The 12251-nt window shown below is 36.6% G+C and overlaps 1 protein-coding gene across 1 annotated transcript in view; it reads right to left on the minus strand.

Moving 5' to 3' along the window:
- The window catches only part of LOC127380409 (dynein axonemal heavy chain 5-like), a 157763-nt gene that overhangs the window by 38783 nt on the left and 106729 nt on the right, over positions 1-12251 (minus strand). Inside the window, exons 62-68 of the mRNA XM_051609233.1 lie at positions 11638-11832; positions 8575-8730; positions 8144-8326; positions 5183-5353; positions 4385-4763; positions 2988-3259; positions 1841-2005 (exon numbers count right to left, since the gene is read on the minus strand). Of these exons, the coding sequence (XP_051465193.1) occupies positions 1841-2005; positions 2988-3259; positions 4385-4763; positions 5183-5353; positions 8144-8326; positions 8575-8730; positions 11638-11832 (1521 nt within the window). The remainder of the gene's footprint in view (positions 1-1840; positions 2006-2987; positions 3260-4384; positions 4764-5182; positions 5354-8143; positions 8327-8574; positions 8731-11637; positions 11833-12251) is intronic.

Below are 12251 nucleotides of genomic sequence, written 5' to 3' on the forward strand. Positions count from 1 at the left end.
AGGCAAAGAAACCTATGAAAAGGCTTAGTTTCATGGACAGTTTCACATTCAAGACCTACAGCTGAAGATCCCTCATGCTGTGAGCAAGGAGCTGCATAAAAACTTCTCTATCTGGGCCTATCTTCATCTGGCTGAGAGCTACAGAGGTTAATCTTAGGTTTTCCTGCTACTGAGACTCCCTTACTGTGAAATAAAAAAGAAGGAAGTCATCCAGGCCTGAACAATATGGATGAGGCTGTCCTACTTTTGCAGCAGAAAAAAAATCAAGCATACGGACACAAGCTGTGCTGGGTCACTTGGCCTTGAACAGGCCCTGACCTGATTTTACTGAACAGTTAAAATTACAGAGCACCTTCTACCTACCAGCACTTCCCTCAACAGGCTAAGTCTTGCTTAAGACTTGACAGAATGGGAGAGCATTTTGTTCCACTCCTTGCAAGAGCAATTCTAAATGACCAGCTGATTTTAAGTGACACTACTAAGAGGTTAGTCCCTTTTCCTCTTACATGGACAATGTGATAAAAATACTCAGCTCCTGGATGGAAGTCAGAGTTAAGTTTTGGTTTTGTGCTTCGAATTGCTTTCGAGGAAACCGCTCCTTGTTGATTACAGAAACTAACTCATACTGGAGACAGGGTAAGTACCCAACTAGTAGTCCATTTCACAGGATACATATGTTGAAGAGTTAAATATGTGAAGGGAAACATCATCACAAAGCTGACACTCCATTTGTATTCATACCATAAGCCATGAAAACAGGAATCCAATCAACCACCTAATGCATTTACATGGATTTGAAAAGGGACTAAAATATTGCCCATTTCTAGCCTATAAATATTCTTGCAGTTAATTTCAAATCTTCTACAAAGTAAAAACGGATCTCATATCCTAGGAAAAGGCAAAAGAATATTTTGTTAAGAGCAATAAAATTACCCTTCCAATGAATTGCTTCCAATAAACCTACAAATCCTGCTCACCCAACTGCCATGCTTCTCCTTCCCGGCTGGTTATCTGGCTACAAAGTCACTGGCGACAAGAATCACATACAAAACTTCAGATTCCAAAGTTTAAACACTCATGTGACAGATCCTAAATTGAAGCACTCTGTATCACAGTCAGACAAATAAAAATGCCCTGATTTTCAAAGAGAATGAACATCTACACTTTCTAATTAATAAGCTAAAGAGATTTGTGGGTGCTCCCCACTTTGACAAGTAAGTCTTACTTGGTGCATACCAAAAGCTTACACCTATAAACGAAAATGCATTCTCAAAAAAAGAGGAAATGCGTGGAGAGGTACTGTGAATAACTTATTATTGGGAAAATTATACTTGCATCTACCTGGTGAACCTTAAAACACAAAGCACAGAGTGGCTTAAAGTGATGCTGTGCTATAAGGAATGTTTAACACCTCCATCAAGTAAACTTCTTGAAAGGTAGGGTCTCCAAATTAATTTCCCTTGTCACCATATTTATGATTTTTTTCTGTCTCTTCCTTTAATCATCATTACTATCAGCTTCTACAATGAATGTGACACAGTAAACCACAAATATATACTTATAGCTAAGTACTTTCACAAATAAATGGACTACCATAGTCTGCTGTATAAAGACAGAAGGGTCATTGGAATCAAACAACTGGAGAAAGCAAGAATATAACATTTCCATTTCCTCAGTAAATGCATTTTGTCTACTGGTCCAATAATAACTCCAGAGAACACTAGTGTGAATATATATATCATCACATGAACTTCTATAAAATGTGGAAATTCCATTTCTAGTTCAAAGGATAGTTCTAAATGTCTTTATCAGCTCTAGTAAACTCAGTTTAGGAGGATACCTTTGATTTTGCAAGACGTTCTATGTTTTCGGTGGGATCAGATCCCACTGACAAAAAACATGTCAAGGGTGTTCGACAGTCACTTTCTGCCCACATTGCTTCCATTTCAAGAATAAATCCTTCTGCATACTTCCCTCCAAGAGATTCTGCAATGTAGTGTCGAGCCTACAAAAAATAAGTTACCAGAAATATATACACTTTTAAAAATTTGTATGTATCATTAATCACTGATGTGGAATTTACCAACACCTGCAACAGAAGGCAATGACTTTCTCAACTTTCGTTTTCAACTTTAGTGTAACAAAAGTTACAAGCCCACAGGAGGCAACAAGTGAAATTCTCAGATAGTAAACTTCAAAGAAAAGAAAGAATTCTGCTCACATAACTGCCATCCTGTGAACATTGTTGTGATAGGATCCTAAATGTTCTTTCAAAAAGAACTAAAGAAATCCATGCAGAATAGATGTGCTGTCAGCTCTGAGAACAGTCTGGATATTGCCTCTAAATTACAGACTGCTAAAGCTTGGTGGACAGGCAAACAAAAGAGTTTCTCTATACCAGCCCGATTCTTAGCTCCTCTAAGCATGTATTGTTGACATTGCCTCTACAGCATAGCAGATGAGACAGATCTTCATGTGACCCAGTTACAATCTTCCATATATTTGTTGGAACTTCAAACAAGTCTCTTATGCTGAATATCTATTTCTACAAAACAGAAACACAGCTAAGGCTTTATACTTAAAGGTCAAACCTTTGCTGTGCCTCTGTTGTCCTCTTTGTGCACAGACTTTTTCTAAAAGAACTCCTAAAGCTATCCTGGTGTGCTTTTTTTGACTGACATGATTTTTCAGCTATGCAAAACTCTAGCACAGATTTTGAAGCATGTATTATGGGGAGAAATGACCGGGAGCAAGTTTGACTCAGGAAGACACCAGATCCAGAAAAAATTACTCAATCGTCCACTATTAAGTGTAATTTCTGACCTAGTGAAGATAAGCAAAATTTTGTAAACCTGGGGAAACACAATAGGGAAAGAAAAGATAAAGAAGATAATAACAAAAAGGATCCCCTCTTTAGTGGAGTTTATAACTAGCAGTTCTCCAGGAGATGCCACATGGCATAACCATTGTACAAAAGCATATCTTACTTGGGCGACAGTATGATCAGGGCACCAGCTACGGACAAGGAGCAGTTTACGGAATTGATCCAGTATATTGTCATATCCATCAGGAATAACAGCTTTTTCAGGTGCTTCTCCATCAAACCAAGCTTTCCAAGACTTTTCATTCCTAGCGACTTGCGCCAGAAGTTGATTAAAAGGGTACAAGCTAGATAACTGCACAAGATTGAGCCATGTCATATCAAGGATCCACTTTTTTGGTTTTGGTTCCACGGAATTCAGATCTAAACTGGCGCCTCCTGAAAAATGAAAAGCATTATAGAGGAAAACAACCATTGTTAAACAGAAAAATTACAAGTAATAACAAAATATTTATTTATATAATTTAAGGAGTAAAAATCTTTGTAAAGCAGGACATGGGCACCTAGAGCTTGCATGGAAGAGTCATTTAACAAAGGCCTATTGGGGAAGTGATCTCAGTGCCTCACAAAGCTGATATCCCAATAATTTTTTGGCTGTTTTTTTTCCATCAGTAGAGCTGGAATAAAACTTGTCTGCCTAAAAAGATATTCAAACCCGTGTCTTCAGACCAGATATAGAAAGGACTTATGGTTACTCCAATCTCCCTTCACGTAGACCACAGAATAAGAAAACAGTGCTTTCATTTCCAGAACTGTGCAACTTCAACAGCCCTCCTACTTCAATAACCCCTTCAGCATCATGCCCATTTGCACCTCCAACACAGCTGAGTCACAGCTGAACATTAACTCAGTGTTTGCAAAGCAAACTGAGATATTTGTATGGCAAGTATTTGACCATATTTATCTCAATACCTGATTGTACTTATCATGTCTTGGAGACACTGGGGTCCACCTGCATCAAATTTTCTAAAATTTACTACAATTTTTCTTTCTTGTTGTGTCTAAGTAATGACACGAAGTGGTGGCATAATGCAATGCAATATAACAATGTTTAACAACACATAAAAGATTTTTTTATATATATATACTGACACTTAAATGTGTTGGGAGTCCTCATGCATTCCCATGCCTGCTCACCAGCCATCAACATAGATTTTAGTGACTGTCACCAAGCTCATCAACACAGGAATGTGGCAACCCAAAAAAGAGGTACACAGGAGAAAACTGTAGGTTCTCTTAAAAAGTAATGGACTCTTCTTTTTTTTTTTTTTTTCAGTTTTGCAATGTAAAATGGTTAACTATCCTAATCTAAGTATAACTGTATTGGTCTTGTTTTGGAAAATTTGTCTCTTAATGCCTTCTTGGGCTATATATGCTTTATATATTCATCTGCTAAAATCATTAGATCCACTGGATACAACATCTTGTTAGTGTAAGCACCGCAAAATCTGAATTTGACAGTTCACAGAAATATGTAAACAGGAACAGTTTTAGAGAAATTACCTTTGATCAGTGTCTCAAACTCAGCATGTGAAATTTTCTTGGCCTGTAAGTCAATCTTCAGTGCCAGCAGCAATGTAAACAGGAATCTGTGATTTTCATACAGCCCTCGAACTGTGTACTTGAAGACTTCATAGGTGAGATGTTCAATCACATGTGCTACCCTTTTTGCTGTGATCTGAGATTTCTGAGATCTTTCCACTGATAGGTCAAAAATGCCAAGGAACTGCCGTAAGGATGTTTGGTACATGACATTAACCAAACTCATTTCCACAATGAGGAAATAAAGGATGCTACCACGACCAGCAACGGGCCGATACTCCTCACGTGCAGTATTGATTTTCACCTCTGTCTCCGCTGCTATGTTTAACTTCTCGCTGACCTTAAAATTAATGGAAAAGACCAGTAAGATTAAGTTATGTCACTTGTGATTTATTCTGCAGAAGCAAAATGAAAAAGGTCTTGATTAAGATCACAATGGTGTTCTTACTCGACCTTTGCCTCTTTTTGTCAGTGTTTCAACACATTGTGTCTTCATGTGTTCAAACACCATGCACAAGGAGATTTGATTCAATCCCGCACCCGCACAGTATGCCTGGAATACAAAGCAGTATCCAGGTAGCAGTTTAATTTTGCAACATTTTATGAAGAAAAAAAAAATCTATTATTTGTTAAAAAAAATAATAATCAGATGTTATATAGTGGCTCTGAATTGAAAAAACAAAACTGAAGAAAAATCTGTCTACAAATAATCTTCAAATTACAGTTTAAAAATGTGGCTGCAATGCATTCAACATTCACCTCTTCTGCTGTTGTTTTAGTGATTTTTAGGACTTCTATCAGAGAATCATCTTCAACCAAAGAACCCTCTGTACTGGTTAGACGGAAGAGTAGATTATCTTCAAGCTCCTGCATTTTCCTTTTGTTAGATGTCACTTCTTCCATCAGTTTGACCCTTTCTGCTTCCAGTTCCTGTATTCAGAAATTTTCCTTAGAATATTTAAATTAATTCAAAGAAAGATGCCTTATAATGACACAGAAAACATATGATTTTGTGCATGATAGATTGGAGGCTTTGCTGATTTTTTCTATAAAAATACAGAAATATTACATACTAAAGTAAAGTATGTGTATCTGCATTTATTTTATTTTATTTTATACTGAGGACTGAAAACACATCAGATTTACCAGGAAAAACTTCCTCATAGTAGATGTAGAAAGCACTAAAGCTAGTTTCCAATGGGAAATTACAAAAGCCACATTAAAATAAGTACTTTAAATCAGACAAAGGACTGAAATATGCATTGTATGGATGGATTTTGCATTGTTAGGAAAGTTGGCTGAATGACCTTTTCCATTTCTAATTTCTATGATTCTGTGACTTTGCAAGATACACTCCTCTGCTGCTTATAAAGTAGGAAGTGTTACAATTATTATCTGTGTCATATGGAATTTTTATTTCTACAAGGCAGACAATGGCAGAGGAACAATGAATGACATGTCAACACAATGCCAAGAGAAATGAGGCATCTGTACTGTACAGTCCAACTCAGCTCAAGGGATACCCTTACTGGCAACCCTTTTTTAAACAGAACATGCATTTAAGTACGTGCTTAAAGTCTACTTAAGGACATGTTTAGTCTAAGAATAGGCACCTCATCCATTCAATTTGAAAGCCTGTAAAGAGTATCTCTCAGAAAATTAGAAAAAATACCAGATGCCAGGCTTTTGTTTGCAAAAGGATTTAATGAACACATTTGTAACAAAAAGTACAAAAAGATGGTTATAACAATTTTTTTTTCATATAGTTACAGAAGCAACCTTTAAAGCTGAGAAGAATAACCACTACTTTGATCATATATTTTATTGATCGCTCCAGCAATCTTTAAGAATGTCTTGGTTCCTTTAATCTATTACTTTAGCTCAGTAATCATAGACTTGTCTTATTGTCTGTGAAAGAAAACCTGTTCTTCAGATTCTCTGTTCGTGCTTTGTCATTTCTTTGAACCAAATTTATCAGAGCTCCATTTGCTCTGCCTATCGACACCAGGACATTCATCTCTTAATGAGAATGAAGAGACAGAATGACCATGATTTCTTAATATCTGCTAAACAAAAGAAGTTTAATAAATGTTGATCACCTGCAACCATGTCTCTGTGCAGCAAGTGCTGCAAATACTAATCAGCTATCCTTGTAGTTTTCTTCAGCTGATACACAGCACTGGATGAGTATTTTCAGTGCCTATATTTTTAACCCTAAATACAGTCTAGGTGTTGCTACACACATTCAATATGAAATCCCTAACAGTTTTGCCCAGGAAAAAAACACAGAGTAAGGGTATCTGTATGAGCGGTGGACAAGTTTTATATGTAGCTCATGAGAAACTAGTTTCACTTCTATCTTCAAACCTCTCTCTCTCATCAGAGGTAGGTTACTCAGTAAGGATAGTCCCAGCCACTTCTGCTGATGCTGTTCAGTTTTGCTTACATAAACATACATCTACTGGAGTAAAGATTAAAAGTTCTGCATCCCTAGCATTTGTTTCACCCTGCTAATGGATAGCATTTCCTCAGTACTTGCTGTTGCAGCTTTTCCATTTTTCATGGAACAATTCACAGGAAGTTTGAGCATAGCAATAACTTTCTAGCCTCTGATTGTGACCGTCAGACTGAAGCAAGGGCACTTAGATTCCAGCAAATGCTTGTTTGAGCAAAGTGGAAAGGTGTTGGCCAGAGAATGTAACAGCACAGCTAAAGCACACAGGTTAGAACATGCTTTCAGAAGTTGAAGAAGGAGGAATTAATTCCTTTAGCTGAGGAACTGCTCTCATATGAACAAGCCCACCTGAGTTACTCAAAGCAGCAGTTCTGCTAACCCAAACATTAATTTTTGTTACTTTTCTCACAAAGACATAATTACAAAATGTTCCATTTGAAATAAATAAGTCATTCGATTTGATGTGAAATATAACTTCTGTGCACTCACTTTAATGAGAAAGGAAGAAGATATTTCATTTTAGTGTAATTGGACTGTAACATTCATGTATTTATTGGTACAACTGCCACAGTAAAATATCCACCTTTGTCCCCAGTGCCTAGATGAATTGACTCCTGTAATTTTGGATAACCAGACTGTTAAATTAGATCACACAAAAAGAAATAGGAACAACCTAGGAATTAAATTATTGTGCATGATGTCTCAGATTTGATATTATGAAATAAAACTTGTGAAAAAACCTGACAGGATTTTCTTCCATATATATGCTTTCAAATGATTATCAGAAATTTTAGTAAGAGCAGAACCAAGTAAGTGTTCAGGGCTCCTTAAAAATCTCATGTCTCCTTGCACACTAGAGCCTGGCTGGCAAAAGTAGTTCGAGTTCATAAGCATTTTTTCATGTAAATCAAATTAAGTTTGAAAAGGAATTCAGAAATAAAAGAGGTTTCTGACTGAACAAGGAGTCTTTGCTATATATGAAAGAATAAAGATGTTTTATGTATGTCATGTATATGCCTGTGATGTATTTTTAATGAATAATTTTCTTTCTTCTCCTTCCAGGGACAGATCTTAAAATAAATGTTTAGGTTCCTCCATGCAATTAAAAAACAGCTCTATGCTGTCTCTCAGCAAATGCACAAACCCCTAAACTTTCATTCACATTTTTATTCTTCCATTTCAACCAAGGTATTAAATATAACCACTCATGGTGGAGATATTGAACAAGCCTTTCCTCTATACAAATACTGCAGGCAACTAGTTACCTGTTTTTCTGTGAGGATGACGCGGCCAAGGAGTTGATCTTCCAGCCCTTTCATAGTAACAGTAAAGTCAATCACAGTTGTTCTTGCACTGATTTCTGGGGTATAGGCAGGATTAGCCAATTTTGTCGTTATATAAAGAGTAAAGCCCTTCATCAGATCTACCTCCTTGTCACCTACTTTCACCTGTAAATAAAACAGATTACTCAATATTCAAAAGCTGAATTCAGAAAAAAATATTTTACCAGTGAAACATAGATTAACTCTTTTTTTTTACACTTTTTAAACTTTCTGCATAAGGGGTAAAAAAAGTCCAACCCCATGAGTTCACTACTCATCTTTCTAAGTGTAGCAAAGGTGTGAATTTCAGCAGTATTGACTACCCAGTATCTGTGTTACTAGTTTTTTTATTTCATGCTCACAATTCATCTTACTTTGTGTGCTGAACCAGATTTTATGAAATTTTTTTCCAAGATGTTGTCTAGGGCAGGATCAAGTTCCTCTCCAATATCTTCAATTAACAAAGGTCGGCCAAGGGACAGGCAGTCTTCTATATGACTTCTGAAGAACTTGTGGTTCATAGCTGTAACCTAGGAAGATTGGTTCACAACATAGGGTGCATTTGAAAGCATATAGAAAACAGTATAAAATCTATTGCAGCTTTCAAAACTTATACTCATCCTGGGCTGATTACATTGATGATGATGACATTTTAGGGATCAACACTTGCTTCTGCTGAAATGAATGGAAGGTTTGCTTTAAGCTTAACAGAAGACAAGATCACTCTTCCTTATTGTTATCTATTTCCTTATCTACATATCTATCTAATTACTGCAGTATCTCAATACCTTTTAAATATTAATGGATTTATGTGCACAATACTAATGTGAAATAGGGAAATATTTATAGGATTGAGACAGGGAATCTGTTACATAGGAGGCCTGGTCTAACATCAGATGTTGAATTTTCAATTCAGTTCTCATTTCACAATATAAAAATTTAAAAATTGCTAAAAATCACACAGATTCCCTTTAATCTATTTAAACTTAATAAATTTAACATAAAGCTTTGAGATTATAATTTAATAGCCTTTCCACGCATCTGTTAAACCATGGTTTTGGGGTGGTTTTTTTACCAGAAAAAAAGCTAGGATAGACATGTTTTTAAAATAAATCCTTGCCTTGCAGGGAGTGTTCTTTGAAAAAGGTATAATTAAAATATCTAGAGGCACATTACACAGTCTTAAAACAGTATATTATTTAAAAGTTAATACTACCTTCCATCACTCTGCACTTCGAGCTTTGTTTTCATGTAAGCATATGTGTAACTACCTAAACAGTATGTTACCCACATTTTAGTCCACATGAAACCATGTGGATAAATTAATGTCTTAGTGTCTAATAAGACTATAGCAAAGTGCAATAACCCAGATGTACAGGAGTAATCTAAACACTTGGGTATTTAGTGTTGACATAACTCTGTTCCTCCTGGACTTTGCAGGGGGAGAACTCAGATTATTCTAACACAGCTGACACCTGAGTCAGGATGTCTAAAAGCCCACAAATGACTGATTTTTCATCAGGAAAGCTTCCTTTGCATTTAGAGGCTGCATCTGTGTGTATTCAATGCCATGTAAGTTTTGAGAGTACTCAGCAGCTCAGTAGTTAACTCCCATCAGGATTCACAAGTACTGACCGCAAAACAGGCCTGGTAGGCATTTTTCTCTGGCTCAACAGTCAAATGTCATCATTGCTTAGAGTGTATGAGTAGTGGGGAAAGAGGAAATGGTGTTTTAATCTACATCTCCCAGTCCCTGCTTTGGTGTGGATGTGATACAAGAGCCTTATGCAATTACTGGACCAGGGAATAGAACCTGTGTGCTCACAGTCCCCTTCCACAGGCTGCACACCAGCACGTGGAGAGAGCAGCCACCTGTAAGGTGGGCAGTACAGACTCAGTGCCAACTAAGGGAGGCAACTGAAGTTGCAGCTTGAAGGACATTTTAAAATTACTGGGGAAAGGGCTACAGCATGGCAGAAAGTGTCAGTGTAGGTCCCTAACTGGAGGAGCTTCACTGTTGTCACTCCTGAGCTCAGCTTCATAGCTCTCTGAAATCCTGAGTAGGAGATGCAAGTCTCAAAGAGGGTGGGATATGAGACACATCCCTCCCTCTGACGTTTCCTGTTGGTTACTCACACAAACATTTCTTGATAAAACTTTTGGCAGCCAAAGCGAGGTTTAATGTAACTTAGAGGAAGCCATGCCATCTACTGAAAGACAGTAGATTTCAAGTAGTCAAAAATTCCTAAGTTCTTCTGTGAATACAAGCCATGTGTTTTAGGAGAGTTTTTAATAATATTTTTAATAAAGGCAATCATTTTCCAAGAGCTTTGAATATCATACATTATTTTTTTGTCTCTTCTCAGTCAATACTTCCTGTTTGTAGCTGTGTTACTGCACCATTTTTTGAGCATGTTCAACTTACCAGAAACAAGATTTGGTGTGAGATTGAATGTCGGGTCTGTCTTAACAGGGCTAGGAAATACAGATCTAGACCAAACTCCAGAAGGTTGAGGATTTAGCTAATGACATCACCATGATTTCATCAGCTCTCTGGATGCCACCATCCGTACCTTATTTCTGTTTCTTTTTACACCCATCACTCTCCTTTTGAGTGAAGACAGTATACCATGGTATTCATGTGATAATCTACAGTTGTAGGATAGACTTGATTTATTAACAACTGTTTAGTATAAATGCTTGATCTGGCATGAAAATACATAATGTATTTAGATCTTTATCATAACCCATTTTATCCTTATGGGTGTAAAAAAGCATGGGGACAGACAGATTAGGAGGGGAAAAAAGGAAGTTTTGAATTAAGTAGAAGACCCAGATCCCAAACTGCTAGATAGAAGATGAGAAGTATGGATAAATTAAGCCATAAATATTTTTATCACATGCATTTAATCATTGAGATGCAGCCTAAAGTTGGGCTTTGTGTTTGATATGCCTCAAAGATCACTAGATTTCCATTCTAACTCAGGCCACCATTCTTTTTCCAGTTCCTCCCTTTTTCTTTTCCTTATTTTTCTCTTAAAATGCTTAGCCTAAAATGTTATTGCCATGCAGCACCAACTGTCTGATCCTGTCTGGTCCTAATTTTGCAAGTCAGTTACTTCCCTCTATGTTTCTCTTTCTCTATGACAAGTAATTAAAAGATTCATCAAAAAAACACAAATGGCATACCATATAGTTCCAATTTGCTCTTGAAACTGTCTTTCAGGGAGATTTCAAAGCAGTACAAGCTATTTCTCCCTGTTACAGCTAGGTCACAGATTTTGCACCAGTCTTGTTTTAATTTGTGCCTAACTGGATACAAGAAACATCAGATTTAAATGACATGTGGCCAAAGTATGATGATAGGAAAAGTAGTCTGCATTCCTATTTATGATGTGAAATGACACATTAAAAAAATAAATTAATTAAATATTTACCTGGAGTCCATTATTTTTTTCCTTGTTTTTAATCCAGATCTTTCCTTGACCTTGAGGATCAATAAGCAAAGGATATCTAGATGCTTTTGTGACAATTATGCCATTTTGAATTGAAAGGTCATCATTTGGAAGACCCTGGAGGTTCCATTCACTCACTGTAGCATTGTCAACTAGCATACCAGTAAGGTTCAAATCCTAATAGAAAATATGCAATTACAAAATTAGTACCAGTTAAAGAAGTTATACTAAAATGTCTGATGGAAGGTTTTTCTTCTTATTCTACATAATGTATGAGAGAATGTATTTAGTAGTTATTTTTTTATTGTTTCCTTTCTTTAAAGTTCAGTGCCTAAATAACTGAAGTTAGCTAATAATGAAAGTGAATTCTGTAGAGGCTTTGGAGTCCATCAAAAGGCATTGGAGAAATTCTGAAGCCAGTTCAATATCCAATGACAAGCTGATTTTGGTAGAGGCAAACTCTTTTCTTCCTGTCTCAAGAGAAAGGGTTGTCCTGGTCAAGAGAGCTTTCTTTTGCTGTAAAGTTGTAAAATGCCTCAAAATATGTATATGAATATAGGATGGCTTGTGGAAGAATCAGAGAAGAAAGAGGGCAT

The sequence above is a fragment of the Apus apus genome, chromosome 2, assembly GCF_020740795.1.
Source record: "Apus apus isolate bApuApu2 chromosome 2, bApuApu2.pri.cur, whole genome shotgun sequence".
In the NCBI taxonomy this organism is placed as follows: domain Eukaryota; kingdom Metazoa; phylum Chordata; class Aves; order Apodiformes; family Apodidae; genus Apus; species Apus apus.